This window comes from Diospyros lotus, unplaced genomic scaffold (assembly GCF_014633365.1).
Source record: "Diospyros lotus cultivar Yz01 unplaced genomic scaffold, ASM1463336v1 superscaf1, whole genome shotgun sequence".
NCBI lineage: Eukaryota > Viridiplantae > Streptophyta > Magnoliopsida > Ericales > Ebenaceae > Diospyros > Diospyros lotus.
This window is the reverse complement of record NW_026267104.1, coordinates 817,965-836,070: the sequence shown is the minus strand read 5'-3', so window position 1 is coordinate 836,070 and position 18,106 is coordinate 817,965. Positions and strand designations below refer to the sequence as shown.

The 18,106-nt window shown below is 35.7% G+C and overlaps 1 protein-coding gene across 1 annotated transcript; it reads right to left on the bottom strand.

The window, feature by feature from the left end:
• Nucleotides 1-140: 140 nt before the first annotated feature.
• LOC127792976 (zinc finger protein BRUTUS) lies at nt 141-14,882 on the bottom strand. Its single transcript, XM_052323684.1, has 14 exons — nt 14,396-14,882; nt 10,831-11,040; nt 9,391-9,585; nt 8,902-9,272; nt 7,862-8,090; nt 7,450-7,618; nt 6,133-7,344; nt 5,808-5,979; nt 5,429-5,650; nt 5,219-5,356; nt 3,928-4,162; nt 3,739-3,798; nt 1,002-1,073; nt 141-667 (listed from the first exon to the last, which is right to left on the bottom strand). Exons 1-14 carry the CDS (start codon nt 14,678-14,680, stop codon nt 521-523), a joined length of 3,717 nt encoding a protein of 1,238 aa, XP_052179644.1. The 5' UTR covers nt 14,681-14,882; the 3' UTR covers nt 141-520.
• Between the last annotated feature and the right edge of the window lie 3,224 nt (nt 14,883-18,106).

The window sequence follows — 18,106 nt, the reverse complement described above, 5'->3', positions numbered from 1 at the left end:
TAAATACATTTTTTTTTTTTTTTTACCAATCACAAACAGAAATTATTCTTTTGGGAAAGAAAAGAAAAATCATAAGAACTTGAAATACAAAAAATAAACCACAAAGGGTGTTTTAAAAAAGTACCCACGCACAACTCAAGTGATGACTAACACCTCACAAGCAGCATGAGATTATAAGTTCGAACCTCCAAATAGACATTTAAAGTTATTTCTGCTATGCTTAAAAAAAAAAGTGGTTGTAAAAATGACTGAAACCGCGAGGGTGGGTGGGGGTGAAACTTACCCTAATGTATTTAACTAAATAGAAAATATAAGCTTAGGAAGAAGAGTTGGAGATTCTCCTCTGTTCTGACCCCATTACTATGTATACATGAAATCATTGAGCAGCAGCAGATGTGAAGTTGGTTGGTATTTTGGGCACGGAATCAAAAGTTTGGGGAACAAATTTTGAGAGCATGCTCTGTACAAGTATTTACAAGCTATTCTCATCATACTGGATCGAGAAAAATGAAGAAACCTTTCACTGGTTGTTGGATGCAGGGCAGTCGGAACTTCTGGACTCTGTTTTGATCACTCGAGTGTTATATGATCCACAGAACCCACACTTGTGATATAGCCAGTGGAACCGGGTCGTGCCCTTGTGTTCGCAGTCGTTACACAGTACATCCTGGAAAGCCATTTGATAAGTAACATATTAGTATAAGATATCAACAACAACATGACATAAGTTTTCCTACTAGGTGAGGTCGCCTACAATAATTTTAACTTGCTAGCCATTTCTATCTATGGCGTCATATTCTATGAGGCCATGATAAAGAAGAAAGTAGGGCAAGCCAGCACTGCTTGATGAAACTGTATATCGTAGTAGTTACGTTAAGGCATTTAACATGAATAAAACAATCAACATGGCCAAAGCAATCCATTCAAGAGCATGCAGGTGTTCCTAGCAAGGATTAAGAAGGGGTAACATCTTGCATTTGATTCTAGACGGAGCAAAATACCTGAACACGATCCCTGTATTCCTCTGGAAGCTCCTCGGTAGCCAAGAGAGCATCAAGCATACCGAAGTAAACCTGAGATGGAACAACACTTGTGACTGTGAGCTCACAATAGGTCATAGCGAATGTTAGAACTAATCATCTTGAGTTCAACAAAAGATTGCAAAAGGTTGGCTCCACCACAAATTCACAGTTTCCTTTCCTTTTCCTCTGTGTGGATGTGTGTGAAGAGAGGCAGTAAAATGGCAGGAAGGTAGGCCACAAAAATGAGCTTTTGTTCTACAAAAACTACAGGGAACTAAATCTGTAACAAGGATTTTTATCCGCTTGGGCATGAAATCCACATGCATTTTAGTGCTTTGAATTGGGTGGGTTTAATATTTCAATTTAGGAAAGAATAAGTAAATGGCGTATTAGATATCCCCGACAAAACTGAACTCAAGAGAGCTTAGATATGATGCAGCTGCACAAAAATACATACTAGTAACCAAGGAGAACAATGCTGATGGCTTTATGACAATTGATACAGCTGAATGAGAAAACCAGGATTTAATGAACCCAACCCAAATAGCAGTTTAGTTTGCTGAATAAAGACCTAACATCACATATAAGTCAACAGAAATTGTAACATGATATGAATAAATTTGACAGCATTTTGCACTATTCTAGAGCAGCCAGCAGATTTCTTGCAGTGTAACATGCATATTTAAATGACAGTACTTACTAATAAAGGTTAGGTTTTAGCATGCTGGGAACACTATTAATAAATATATTTCAAGCCAACAATTCTAAAATCAATCTAGAAGGGATGCCATAATGAAGTGGTGAAGTAGCTGCTTCCCATTTTCACCATCCAAACAAATAACTTTCTGGCCCTTTACTTAAGCCCAGTCAAAATCCTGACAGGAGAATACAGACAAGTTCTGCTAGACTTGAGGAAAGAGATCAACATGACTTGATAATGGTAGGTCAGACATCAGTAAGTATTAGGCAGATACATTGCCTTAAGTTCCAATAATTATGCATCGGATGCTAGGAAGAAGGATGAATACTTCAAATAGTTGATATCCAGATCCATTGCACCAAAGCTTCATCAAGCTATGAGGATAAATTGGTAAAAACTCACCTCCTTGGCCCCCATCACATTAAATTATTTGTTCAACCAAGCAATTTATTAACTTGGGGGAAGACTATGTATGAAGATACCAGGACAACAGGTACTTTTGAGTGCCCACATTTTGTCATTAAACTTGAATTGGATCTTAAGTCCAAAAAGTTCTATAAATTTCATGGTGGTTGCAGAGGAAGTTTCACTGTGAATCCTTAAAGACATAAATCTTATCTCTTGTTGAGCCTTGTTGCACTGTAAAAGTGGTTTATCTTCCCCAAACTTCAAAGCCTTCAACTATGAAGTGGTTTGAGTTCCACAAACTACTAATACAAGTTTGCTTCTCTGATTTATCTTATTGACTTTGGACAACATAAGCAGCTTATGGCAAAAGGAGAACACTTTGAACTGTTATGGAGGGGGCAAGCGTAATGCTCCATCCGGGCATTTTCACAGCATAACCTTCTTGAAGCACAAGCAGAAAACTAGGAAACTAGATATGGAGAGTAGCAATAAACTTGGAAAGACAATGCCAGAAAAGGAGAGAATAGCAAGAATTTAGGAACATATGTTCATGCTACTCATTTGGCAATCCAATGAAGCAACATTTATGATTGTGAATTTTTAAGGATCTTGTTTATTTGTTTTTTAGCTAGATAAAGTCCCTTGTTTGTCTGTTTTTATTATACTTTCCTAGTGTTCCAATGAATTTCTCTCCCCATCTAGTGGGATTAAGGCTTGTGATTGTTGTTGTTGATGCTCCAATGAATTTATCTCATACAACAAGACTAACATGCGTACTCTGAAGCAATCCAAGGAAGCAACTCATTTATCATTGTAAATTTAAGGATGTTATCTATTTGCTTTTATTACTTTTTCTAGCATTCCAATGAATTTATCAGAAGCGACAAGAACTAACCTGTTGTTTACTCAGTTTGTACTTTTTACCTCTCATTAGTAGAACCTTTAACTATCTGGGAACTAATAACTACATAAATACACTCAATCTCGGGATCACAAGCTCCTTAATCCACTTTAGACACAAAAAAATTATTTTCAAGGATGTCAGAATAGGGAAGAAAAAAGAAATAGACGAAGATAATGTATCTCATTGCCAATCATTCAAAGTCTAGAAATCATTTTTGTTTTCAATATTTTCTTGTTTTCTTTTGCAGCAAATTTAAGCACTGCGACCATATATATGCATCTTCCAAACATACTCAGTTAGTCACCAATGAGCTTATTACTGATTATTCTGATAAAAATTACACTAAGATAATGTAGACTCAACATGCATTGAGAGTCACAACCAAGCATCTAATTGAAGAGCAATAAACAAAAACCATTCAGCCCTTTCAGCTGATCGTGGACCAGTTCAAAAGCAATACCAAGTTAGCTGATAAAAAACAATTACATAAAGCAAAACCTTCCTAGTCGAGCAATTTCTCTAGAAATACAATCAGAAGTATATTGTTCGTCTTTCTTGGCCCATCTTCAAAATTATGTTTGTTCATCAAATTTGACAGATTTTCTATTGGTAATCAATTGTGCCCTATCATCACACCTACAAAGCAACAAAAATAAATAATTCAAAGAAAAATCTAAATCAGAGAAAGCTACAAAATTTCTTACCGCCATATCTCCCATGGATTTGCAACATATTGGACATATGTAATTCCTGGACGCATATGCCTACATGTCAATAAAAAAACTATTTTTCAGGAACTCCCTCAAAACTCTCCAATCATTTAATGAGGAATGAGAAGCAAAAGTAAGAAAAACAAAAGTTCAATGATATGATAACATAAGAAGAATAAAGACCTGGAAACAAGCTGAATGCATGTAATGGCCACAAGGTAGACCCCTGACTGTTGCACTTGATGTGAACAAGAACTCGCAGCAGATGGGACAGTTTGTTTCTAAACTTTTCTCCAGACATTTGTGGTTTACTAACTTCAAGGCCAAACAACAATTACATTTCATGCAATGAAAAAAATCGACACCAAGACCTCTCCCAAGTCGGCATAAATTGCAATATGGACAATGATAGACGGTCCTGAAGGAAGAAAATAATTATTTCAAAGGAATTATCTAGTATTCTCCAGATAGGGGGATAAAATTGCAAGAAATATTAAATAGTAAGATGAGAGAGAAAACAAACTGACTGTTTTTCCTGTGAAGTGTGACTGTGTGAGTGTGTGTATTTGTGGATTCATATCTATGCTTACTGTCGAAGGTAAGACACACCCTTGATTTCTTGAATGGGGCTTAATTATTCCTGAAGAGGAGCTTAATTATCCAAATCAGGTTTCGCATACAAGCAAAATGTGAACTAGGAATTGTTGATCCCGAGTTTTATTATACTGAATAACTAAGACATGAATTATATCTCAAGCAAAAATGTCCATGTGCTTTTTAGGGTTTAGGGTCAGAACAAAGTTTATCAGCACAAGTATATAGTGACAATTAGAATGATGCTGGAATAAAGCACACCTTTCAATTATAAACATTACAATTACATTTAGTTATAATCCAGATATGATATTGGACCAGAATCGTGAAAATAGTTATAAAAATGTTAAAGAAAATTGTAAGAACATCAGTACAGAATAGACAAATATCTACTGAACTTTTGCGCTCCATCACATTCACTGTCACACAGCATAATCCAGAGAGTTCGAGTTGGTTATAGATCAATGAAAATCATAAGCTTAATCTTCTTGACTATTCATCTTGTTGCCAGCAGTAGCAAACAAAAGAAAGAGAAATAAAACAATATATTCATCTGATTGGACAAGTCTCAAGGTCTAGCTAATGCTTTTAGAAAGATCCACTAGGGACTATTTACATATGAATGATCTAGATCAAAATGGAATAACTTCTGACAGTAGAATCTCCAATAAAAATTAAACAAGTTCTAAGAAAATGTCTTCAAAAGGCACATGGATTCATGACTCTAGAAACGTTGTTGAAACATACAACAAAGCTTGTGCAGTTGAAGAACTTCATAATTATATTATCCAATGGTCCACTTTATTTGAACACAGAAAGAACAAAACAAGGAGTTCTATAACATTACAAAGGTATGAAAATTTCAAATTGACTTGTATACCTCTCGTCATCAAAAAACTTGCATATGCTACAATAGTACTTTGCCATGGAAAGCCCATTGCATGAAGGTGTTGTGCAAACAGGTCCTACTGCCTGAATTTTTAAGCAGCGCATGCACATCATTTCTGTTGTTGCTTTCCTACAAACAATAAATAAAACATAAGGTATACAGAAGCCAAACCTCAACTTCATGCATTAATCAGAAGATTACCTATCCATTGAGTGGTCGCTCACATTGTCATGGCAGAACCTGCATGTAAACAATTTTCCACAGCAAGCAGCACGAAGCTTACAGTTTCTCTTGTAGTGGTCACATCCAAAGACCCGTTTCTCTGAATCCTTAAATGATGGTGAGCATCCTGGTATACCTTCACCATCAGAAGCTTCACTTTCTGCTGCTTGAGTTGACTTCTGCTGTGCAGCTATCCAACGACTAAAAACAAACCATGAGATTGGTCAATCAGAACTCTATAATGGGAAATGAAAGCATCATCTTAAAGCTCGTGATTGAGATGCTGTATAAATATAATTATAAGAGCTAACTAACGTGACAAATTCAAAGTATAGCATTAACTGTCAATGGATCAAACCTAGTCATAAGATTCTGAACAAGATATGATTTTCTCCTTGGATCAAGAGTTGAGTCACAATAAACCTTTCTAATCTCAGCCTCCAGTTCATTTTGATTCATTAGAAAAATATCCTTCCAGCCAGGCTTAAACATCTGGTCACTCAGGTCCATGCTTTCCCGAGAATCAATACCTGTAAGCAGTGCCGCGTGCATTATTATAATTCAATTGCATGCTACATGACAATTATTGACATGAAATATACTACAACATCAAACCCCAGTCAATTTACATAAAGTAGCAATACCACATTTACAGATTGCAAGAATAGATATGTAGCACAAACCTTTACAAGAATTACTGTCTTCCGATGTATCGGGCTGTAACGATAATTCTTGAGTTCCTTTCCAAAATTCATCAAGCCATTCATTAAACATTGTGTTTTTTGTTGCGTGCTTCCATGTGTCCATCATTTTATTTTGCTCATCTTGAGTAAGTGCAGATGTTACCCAAGGTAACATTGACTGGAGCACTTCAGCACCTGTACTCCCAATAATGCGGCCAACAATTTTGTCCTGCTCCTCCAGAGAAAAATGTTTACCAAACAATGGCCACAATTCATGTTCTTCCCGGAACAGATGATGGTCTAGGCTGACTCTTATTGACTTGCACATCCCTTGAAGCTTTGTAGCTAGCTCACTGTAGTTTCTCATGCTATCACCATCATGGCCAGTAGAGAATTCAACATTACTGCTAGTTGAATCCTCCATCGAATGGCCACCCTTCAAGCCTTCATGAAGGTATGAAAGGTCAGAAAGGGCAGAAGAAATATCTTCAAACAATTTTTCTTCCTGCTTATGGTCCAACGTGTACGAGTGAGAAACATTGTGAAGTGCCTCTTTGGATTCCAATGCTGGAAAAACTATTTCATCTTCTGCATTACTATGAGCTCTATATAGACCCCATAGCAGGCGAAATCTTCCAGTGAACCATCTAAGAAATGACTCATCACAATGGCTAAGTTTTCCAGATTCAACATCTAAATACTCCAAATCTTTGCGAATGGCTTTATGAAACTTAAAAATAGTATCAATTGGATGCACTATGCGCCCAACGTCAGAAGAGCTATTATCTGATTCCCAACAGAAAAGACTGGAATTAAGTGAAGGAGGAGATGAACTGAAGGATAAAGAACGCCACGATTTCACTGTAGAAAGAGTACTCAGTCCCAGATTATTACCGCTCACTCCCAGACCTGGGACACAGCAAGATCGTTCTCTACGATTCTGATAATCGTCATTTACAGTCTCTAGATGGTTATCTACATCATCTTTTTCACTGAGCATTGAAACGTTTCGCTTGACTGGTCTTTCAACTTCATCCATCTGAACTAAGAGTGGGCATGGGCAAGATGGCGGAACAAAATCTTCTTCGATGTCTGTGAACCTTTTCACAGGACAACAACCAATTGCACCAGAGGACAAACATGTACCCTGCTGGCGTCCCTTGCATGCCCAACCTGAAAAAAGCGTTACTAGAGCAGTATCCATTGCCGGAGCTGAATCACAGAGTTGCAATAAATTAGAAACAAAAGAAATACATATAATATCAGTTCCACATAGATCATAGTCTTAGACAGGAGTATATAGAATCAATACACAACCTGCCATATACATGTTTCTAAGGAAACTTGAGGCTTCGTCTTCAGTCAGTGATCCCACCAGCCATGGTAACACACGTTCAATCAATTTCAGTGGCATCACGCACAAACTCTGATACAACAGTTCCCGCTGTCTTTTGAAGCTGAAATGTTTTCGAGCAAGTGGAAGAACCTGTATGTGCAGAAAGCTTAGAAGTGCCCCTGAGCAACAGAAGCAGATGTTTGATGACACAGGTTTCAAGGTACGCCAGTTAAATTAACCAATTGGGAATGGTAACAAATCACATTAATTTCATCTTTCAAAAATAACTTTTATAATTTATCACGTTATTCACAGGAAGTTTGGGCATAAATTGATACTGGTCATCAAACATCTTCCCAGAAAGGAATATTATAATATCAAAATAAAGCTCACCTGAGCTTCCTCATTTTCAAAGTGGCTCTGTATGGTTTCCATTATATGATCAGCGTGTGAACATAATTTTGCATAAAATTCAGCAGCAGAAGAAGCATTGAACCCTCCACCCTGAATATTTTCAATTAGAGAACGAAATTGGTTAAATTGACTTTCTTCTTCAGCATGTTCCTGGAAGAATGATAATTCTCCATCTACGGCAGGGAATATGACTTTGTCCTCAGCTATACTGCAGAAAAGCAAGGCAGAAGGCTCATTATGTTGGATAAAGTCGAGAACAAATCTAAAACAGTATCAAAAAAATCAAAATAATCCCCAAGTGTATGTTACAACAGTAATTTTCAACAAGATAATGAACAAAAACATAAAACCTATTGCAAGAGGTACATGCTCTGAGTTATGTTTTTTTTTTTTTTTTAAGGGAACCATCCCTGTATCCTTCTTGGTGGTTGAGAGAGGATATGACTTTTTGTTTATCCTCTTTTATTTCTTTCATTGATCAGATCTGTATGATAGTTGGGTTTCTAAGGTTCTGAACCTCCCTTCTATACAGGATCTTGCCCGTTTAAGGCATTTCTTTTATACCATTGTCTTACTTATCAAATTTAAAAAAAAAAAAAAACTTGGGATAATCTAGAATCATATGGTCATCTCAGTAATACCCCCTGCAGTAACCATAGCAATTAAAAAGTTTTAAATTAGTATAACACAACTACTCATGGATAGTTTGACAAAACTTCATTAAAAAAAAAAAAAAAAACCAACAACAATTATTCATATAAGATTCGTTGCATATTCCACCCCCAATGCAAGACAAGGATAGGAAAAAAATAAAAAAAATAAAAAGAAAGGAAGGGCTACTCAAGACAAACTGCTAAATAGCCACAAAAATAAGGAACAAAGTCCCTGTCATCTTAAAAAAGGGCAAGGAAGGAGAACACTTAAATGTTGCTACAATTTTGCATTACTGTAGAAGATAGCTTGGTCTAGGAAAGCTAATTTTACAATATCTAAGTTACAGATCACTAAATATAGGTTACCTGTGAAATATGCAAACTTCAGCTATAAACTGGAGCCTTTCATTTAATGCTGCTAAATTAGAAAAATCCCCAGACAGCTGTATTTTCCTAGCTTCCTCTGCTATGTCATTCAACTCTCTTTTTATAGCATTATGCCAATGCAATATTTCATTTATTGGATGCATCTCATAGGCATCACAATCATTACCAATTGATCCCAAGTATTTCCTCTTCCCAGTCTTGGAAGATTTGCATGCACAGGTTACTTTGTCTGTTTCATGGGTTAATTTTCCACAAGCACTAGAGTTTGTTGAACACTGGATATGGGAATCACCATCAAGATTTCTAGTCCTGTTGCTAGTGTTCATCCCTTCCATCCAGGAAAATATAACCTTCAAAAAAATGAGAACGGAGGTCAGTTTCATATATTCCAGGAATAAGAACATTAAAAAAGGTAAAAAGAAATTAAAAGAAAAAGTTCTATAGTTCCATGCAGTAATGCGCCCCCACCTGTTGTAGAAGCTTCTCTTTTGGGACTATCTTCTGCAAAAACTTCAGCATCACCTGACCCTCATCAGGTGAAATAGAAGATAAAAGCCAAGGGAGGAATTTTGTCATTAAATTCACAGGAATGCTGCACAAGAACTGCCAGATCAAGGATGCCTGCTCTTCAAAAGAGAACTTCTCAATAAGCAAGGGGAAAACCTGCAATAGTGGAAGGAAAACCAGAAGAAACTTTATACTCAGTCAAATGGTATAAAAAACTGAAAAAATAAAAATAGAACATCTAAAACGTGCCAAGTTTCACAAACTCCAAACTTAACATTTAGCCCAGCTGAGAGAGAGCAGGGGAACTAATTGAAACAAAACTGTGTTACATTATCTAGGTTTTCTTTTTGTTATGGCAGGTTCTACCCTTGCTGAAGGTGAGCCTTGATGTACCAACAGTAAGGTTGTTCTTTTATGTTCGAGTTCTGGAAACAATCTCTTTGTAAAACAAAGATAAGGTTGCATATAAAGACGACCCTCCCCCCAACTCTCGCAGAGCAGGAGCCTATTGCACTACGGTCACCCTTTAGGTTTTCCCCTCACTAATATTAAACAAATAATTAATTAATTAAAATGGAAAGGAAAGCTGGAATTGCAAGTGGTCCCATTCTCAACAAGAAGAATTTGGCTATAGATAGGGTACCAACATTCTTTAAGTTAAAACATTATGGGCTGTTCTGGATCATTGATGTACATCTACCATGCTTTCATTTATATAATTGTGCTCACTTATTTCAAAAAAAAAAAAAGTTAAAACATTATGGGCATCCCAACTGCATGAGGTTCCCCACTTTGTTAGAGTCGGGGAAGGGTCATATTTGCAAGCAACCTTTCCTTATATTGCAACCACGACTAAACCCGTGACCTTCTAATCCAATAGAGCAACCTTACCATTGCTATCAAGACTTTCCTTCAAGGTAATACTTTACACATTTAAAAAAAATAAAAAAATAATTTAAATGTCGTTCAGTCCAGGAACTGTCACATGACAGCTGCAAGCAGAAATCATTAAGTAAATTACAATTGACAACATATTCATAAAATATAGAAACTGGATAACTACATATCCAGAAACAATAGGGCATTAAAATGTTGGTTCCTTGCTGAGAGATCATCAAAATGATAATGCAAAACCCTGGTAAAGGTTACAGCTACCATAAACACATTCAAACACAACATTGAAAAGGCAATATTTTCTTGGAATCATTTTTTGAAGTCATGAATACACAAATACCTTAGTTAATAGGTTAAAATACAATCGTCAAATGCACATTTTCCAGGAAAAAAAGATACAATGTATCACGATCCAATGCCATTTTCGTGGTTATAGTTATTCTTCGAAGTTGTAGTAAAGATTCCAACAGGATAGGCCAAAAATTTAGTAATAAAAAAAAAGGGCACCTGCTCCTCTTCTTTTGACATGTGCTGGTTAAGTGATGTCTGAAGGGCTCCTGCACATGAAACTAGCTCTCTAGAAAAAATTTCATCTCTTTCTTGATTAGAATTTAGCAGCTCAAATAAAAGGTCAAACAGATCACTTTCTCCTTTGTGCTCTAATGAGTATGCCTGTGCCACATTCTTCACTCGAAAATCAAGAGCTGGAAAGATGACCTGCAATTTAAAATTCTCTCATCATGTTATGGCACTAACACTGCTTCTCGCACCAATGCAGCAAATGCATTTCTTTTCATTTGAAGTAGGAAAGACATAATGCAGCAGGTGTCCTGCATTACATAAATATTATATACACACATACATGTATAAACACACCCCAATTCTTATTGACAATCTCAATAGTAAAGGAAGCTTATACAGCAGAATCAAACCACAGAACCACCATCAGCAGTAATTGTCGGAATTTTTTTAAGAATAATCAGATTTGATTATACAGAGACTAAACTCAATTTTCAATCTTACAATCTTACCCAGCATTTAATTGGCTATGCTATTGCTTCCATAATACCTTGTTACACCTTGGTTTCCTGTTGGCTAGAACCAGATTCTTCAGAAAAACTTTGGCTCCAATAAGGATATGTATTGACATCATCATACAAATCCGTCCGTAACACAGCTTTCAATAACATTTGAGTTCAAACAATTGAGTTCACAAAGATTTTAGAAGTATTACATAATTAAGTGTTTGGTAAGGTTTCTAACAATTTAGAGAGTCCAATCATATTCAACATGCCCTCTCTGAAATCTGGATTATAAGCATTTAGGATGATGGAGGCAACCACTAAATAGCACCAACAGCTCTTTCAGATGGAGAAAACAAATGTAAGGAATCCAGAAGTGCCAACAATTGATCCATCTCCTAATCATCCTTCACAGCAGCGACAGGGTGTATTACAGATGCTACGAAAAGAACTAGCAACTGCTCAAAACAAGATGAAGCAGTTTGCTGATAGAAGAAGAAGTAAATGGGAATTTGCAGTGGGAGATATGGTTTATCTTAAGTTGAGACACTCCCATCAATGGGCTCTTACTCACAGGCAGGTTTCTAAGCTCAGTCCTAAATTCTATGGCCCTTTTCCTATTGTTGCTAAATTTGGAACTGTAGCTTACCAGCTTCAGCTGCCTCTTGACTCTCACATTCATCTAGTGTTCCATGTTTCACTGCTTAAAAAATCAGTGGGAACACAGCGCTTCGTCCTTCTTTTCCATCATATGTTCTGGATGCTCCACCTACAGTGGAACTGGCTTTCATTTTGGACAAACGAGTCATTTACAGGCATGGGACTCCCTTAACTCAGGTGTTTGTTCACTGGTCTCACTGTCATCCTAATAATAATACCTGGACATATTTACCTGACTTGCTTTCTCAGTTTCCTCAAGCTGCCCGTCTTCTCTCCATTTCTTGAGAACAAGAAATTTTTTAAGAGGGGGTAAAGTGTCATGCACCTAATGTTGTAACTTGTAAAGGCTTTAATGGCGCCAAACTTAACTGCCTGGATCAGTATATTAAACCTAAAAAGCTGAATGCAAAGGCATCAAAGCATTTTTCCAAGGAATTCTCTCTCTCTCTCGTCTCTTTCTGTTTCCCTCTCTTTCTCTGAATTTTCTTCTCATTTCTCCCTAAATTCTGCCCTAATTCTCTCAATTAGCAGAGAATTGACCTTGTCAGATCTGAGGACCTGACATAAGCCATGTACAAAAGATTCAACAGATCAATAGGGATTATATCTAAGTATCTGCAAAACTAGAAAGGTAATCTAACAAAAACACAAAGACTTCAGAGCAAAGGAGAAATCTCTCTTGATCCCCAGAAAAGGGGAAAATATATCTTTCCTGCGTAAAATCCTTACACACCATCGGCCATTAAAAGGAACGATTAGAAGTAAATGAAAAAGATACTTGGGCACAGCCATTACTTATTGGAACCTATCAAATGGAGGGTATAATATGCATTCCAATGATAGGGTTCTATTACATCATTTAACCTCTATGCTAACATTGAAGAGTTAAAACCCATTCTTCCTATCACAACTGGAACTGCTCAATGTGCTCGTGCTCGATAACATCCACAAGTCATCTTGATGGGTGCCGTTAGTCACCAGTTGTTTATACAAACCGCCATAAGTTGGTTAAACAACATTAGTTGATGTATAAGCCAGCAACTTGTCAAACCCGCCGATAATTATTGGCAGTTTCAACCGACCTTAACCTAGTATCAAAAATGAAGAACTGCCAAATATTTATCCAAATATTCAACAAAAGGCAATTAAAACAACTTGCAGTGTCCGTCAAATGTTTTGCAACATTCCAAGAAAATAATTCCATCTCCGTTCTTGCAAACAAAAGGTCATATCCGGTAAAATGGGCCACCTTGTTGACAAAGATCCTCCAAAGAATTAGAAATCCATGCAAATGCCGCCATTATTACTACACTATAGTCCATATATGACGAGTCATTACAATTGTCAAGAATCAATTTATATAAATGACATGCACAACAAAAACAAACACCTCCATTTGTTGTTTTGTATGAATGACATAGACGGAAACAAATAACAGGAGAAAACAAAAAAAATGGTATTGTGTATAGCCATTTATTGATGAGGTTTCTTGGCACCAGAACTGGAATCTGGATTAAAAACCAAGTCATTTGTAGGAGTTGTTAAGGTACCGATGCAATGGAATTCAAACTTCTTGATGTCACTTTATGTGATTTCATTTCTTTGATTACAGATAAGGCAACAGCCAACTGTCATCAGATAAAATGCAGGGATATTCATACTAAAGGGAGACATTCAGTTAGTAAACCCATCAACATTCATAAGCAATGCTAAATGTGAACATGGAATCCAGTGAATGTTCTGTGAACATGTGTGAAACAAAGTTGTTTGCACACCATATACCAAGGAAAAGGTGAAACAGCAAACTGGCAATGATAAGAAAATCAGTGGCAGTGTATTTATTACCAACATAGAGGCATCAGCACAAATAACCAAACTAAACAACAGGATTCCACAAAAGAAATGGAAAAAATACTAGAGGTCGTTTGGACCTAAAATTTCTAAATGAAAAAAGAAATTACTTAAATGTGTAAACTGTCTCTGGATAAACAAACCAAAACATAATTTTTCAAATTTTCGCAGAACCAAAAAATAAGTAACACAAACTTCATTCATTCATTCTCTTTTCTTTACTTTTCCCTCAACAAGTTCAAGTTCCAATCACAGTTAACCCTATGCTAGGATTGGTCAAGGGCAAGCGAAATGAAGGAGAGTAACATAAACGTATACATGGTTTATGCATAAGCATAATTGAAATAGAGCCTCTCTTTTTTTAGAAATAACTATTCATTTTCTTCTTATTCCTCAATCTAAACATAAAATCAACCAGTCGAGTTTCAATTGTTTCCTTTCCTTTCCTTTACTCTCCATAAATCCAAGTTTCAAAATATAGGGATTTGAAACACTTGAGTTCATAAAAAGAGGAATACGCAAAAATTTCGAAGGCGGACCTCATCCTCGGCATTGCAATGGTGCTTGTAAATCAACCGAACGAAATGGCAGCGGTCGAACAAAGGCTGTAAGTCGGCGAGCTGGCCAGTGGCGAAGGCCATGGCGGATCGCTGAAGCTCGTCGAGCTCCAGCCGTATAGCCTTGTGGAAGAACAGGAAGATTAAAATCGGGGATTTGAGGTCCGAATCGTCCACGCAAGCCTTGGATAACGTCGAATTCGAATCCACCGGACTCAGCACCGCCACTCCTCCACCGGCGTCGCGCCCCGTCAACGGCGTCCCCATCCTACAAACCCTAGGGTCTATCTACAATTCTCTCTCTATCTCTGAATATGTAACTATTGATTTGTAAAACGGAGAGGAAGACTGGAAGGAGGAGAGATTGCGACATTCGAGCATCGACGGTGGGTTCGATAAGGGGGCGAGGGTCTTATAGTTGACCCCGACGCCACGTGGCTTGTCCTGGCCACGTCGGACAGCTGGGCGATGAGATCAGCTGCGACCAGGAGTTTATTTAATCCGGAAATGCCGTCTTATTACATATATATATGTGTATGTATGGCATGTGCGTATTCGGATGAAGTCGCGATTTCGGAACGCCTGTGGCTCGCACGTGACAACCCAAACTCGTGTGACTGCGTCGCTTGCCTCTGCCCTTCGCCTAATTTGGTTTTATTTTTAATTTGAAATAATAATTTTATTATATGAAAAGTCTAAAATGCCCTGGTTCATCTTAAAATGCCCTTCATTGATTTCAATAATAATGTTAAAACCTGGAAAGGTGAAGGCGTGGAGAAGACACGTGCATGGAGCTGGTTGGCATCTGACAAACCCAATCCGGCGTAGCTCTGGACAATGCTTGCCATTTGTGGCACACGTTCTTCGGTGGGCCCACGCAACCAGTCTGCCACGCTTTCTTATGGACCAAATTGCCCTTCTTAATTACTCTCAAATCAACTTAACATGCCTTGTCAATTCAATAAATCATATACACTTTGTATAAATTTCTTACACTTAATTTTGATATTTGAAATAATAATTTAAATTAAATTCATATTTTATTTCTTAAACTTTACATAAAAAGTCTATCACCGCCCTAAATTTCAAATTTAACATATTAAATACTTAATTTTTATAATTTATATATATTAACTATTTAATATAATTTAAAATAATACATGAATTACATGCATAATGAGTTACAAAAAAATAAATAAACTAAAAGAATAATCAACTAAATTAATTCTTCTTTTTATCTTTCCATCATATTCAGCTATCGTCTTTATTCTCATTTTTAGTCTCCCATCAATCCAAATTGAGTCTCCTATTAGTGATAGCCATTTCGACCTATCCCAACCCTTCATCTTTGCTTCGATTGACGACTCATAAGTCATGATCAACCCACTTTTCTCTTTCTTCAACTAGTAACTCACGATTAACTTACCATTTATCTTTTTCTTTGTTTTGACTTTCGACCTGCGAGTCACCAACCCATCATTTCCTTTTCCATTTTGCTCCAACCTGTGACAAGCCCACCATTCCCCTGTTATTTGCCCCTACAACGACTCATAACCTATCTATTGGTGAATTTATAATTTAACGGTCACTGAGTGTGGTATTTTGTTATTTTATTTGCACATGTTTAATGATATATTTATTACACACTCAATATTAACTAAATAATTAAGTAATCAGTACGTATAAATTATAAAAATTAAGTATTTAATATATTAAAGGGTGATAAGCTTTTCATGTAAAGCTCAAAGGAGAAAATATAGATTTGATCAATAATTTATATTAATTTATTTTATATTTATATTAATGTATAACATAATATATTGTATCAATAAATAAATATTAATTTAAGTATAAAAATAAAGTGTTTAAATAACATTTTTGATCAACTTAACATGATACCCGTGCTTATCATTTTCGCAGTGGCCTCTCAACCTTGATTGATTTAGTATTCGATTCTAAAAATTTCAATCTCAATTCGATTCCAAATTGAATAAATATTCTTACAAATTTACCCGCTCTTTAAAACATAAGGTGAATATGGCACGCAAACAAAAGTAAGAGACATGCAACGCTACAAGCTTATTTATCAAAAATCTAATCACCAAAGGTGGTGATTAAAATAAAGCAATAATAAGCTTGGACGTGATTAACTAACTGTGTGTGATTAACAAGTTTAGATAATTTATATTTCATTTAACATATTCGAATGCTAAAGGCATAAATTCAAGCCCCCTCATTTTTTTTCATTTTAATATTCTCAACTTTACTTAATTTCGATTGTACCTCATCAACCATTCAATATAGAGTAAATTTACCTCCCAATTTTTTATCCTCTTTTTTTTTTGTTTTATTATGACACCCTCAGCTCTACTTGGTTCAAATTATACTCCTAAACCAGTCAATTTTATATCATATGAATACTTGACTTATGTAACTCATAACGCGTAATGTGTATTCGCCTGATAAAGAGCGATGAGTTATTAACGTTGATAATATAAATTTGATTTGTATTAAAAAATTCAAAACCAAAATAAAAGTTAAATCCAGTTCCTCTGTTTCATTTTCCTTCTTCTAACACCAAACTCTACCCAACAAAATTAGAAGAATCGGATAAATCCTTAATCCAATTCTCAATCCGATCACTGCAACCTTTATTGTCATTGTCATTTTCATTGCCTCGGTTAAATTGGGAATCTTTGAAATCAGAACAAATATAATGTTATAAGTTTGAATTTTGTTCCCATTAATATTGATAATAAACTATACGATTAAGTCAAATTTCAAGTTATAAAAAACGCGTGAATATCAGTAGCAACTTCAAAATTAGTTAAGTATTCATATGGCATAAAATTGGCTAGTCGAGAGATGTAATTGAGACATAAATTGCAAAAAATTGGAAATGGAAAAACACATTTTTTTTTTAAATGTGTAAATAATTCTGAAACGAGAAACAATTCGAAAATGTCAAAATTGCACCTTTGAGTCATTTCCGTGCTGTCTTGATTGGGATAGAGCAAAGTTGAAGGTGTCACAATTCAAAAATGTAAAAATTGAGGGGTAAATTTACATTATATTGGTTGGTTCAGAAGTGCATTTAGAACTACAAAAAATTGAGTGTGCTACAATCAAAAAATGTGAAAGTTGAAGGGTGGATTTTATGCTTTTGACCTAGATTTAAAGGGTCTGGATCTAAATGTCTCTCATATACAAGGACATAATGTGACTTAATCTAATACCTTCTTGATATGATGAATTTATTTGTAATATTACATATTATTACCTCAAAAGTATTAGTTAGACGTAACTCTTATATTTGTAGAATTGAATAATATATTCAAAACCTTTTTAATAGACAACTAATGTGATATCATGATGCAACGAACTTTTTTCTAATTGTTTGTGTTTGTCATCCTCGCTAAAAATTTGTATCTTTATCAAATTTAAGTCAATTATCGATATAGTCATCATGAATTGATTTTAATATTATTTATAATATTATTGATTTTCATTTAAAAGTGCTAATTAAATGTAATTACTGGATCCATATCACTAATTAGTAATACATGTAAGACTTTTTATTAAAAATATATATAAACATTCTACTACGTATATCTGACATTATTTACACTTTATTATAAACTATTAATATGATATTAAGTCATGACATTTTTACTTGTTTGCCCTCGGTCGATT

Bases quoted from the DNA above. Each gene is read 5' to 3' on its own strand.
- LOC127792976 (XM_052323684.1), bottom strand. From the start codon at position 14,680: ATGGGGACGCCGTTGACGGGGCGCGACGCCGGTGGAGGAGTGGCGGTG. The intron at 7,345-7,449 runs GTTGTGTATTGA...TCTGTGATTCAG, and splicing joins TAGAAACATGTATATGGCAG to CTCCGGCAATGGATACTGCT. The intron at 1,074-3,738 runs GTAAGAAATTTT...GTTCCATCTCAG, and splicing joins AATCCATGGGAGATATGGCG to GTTTACTTCGGTATGCTTGA.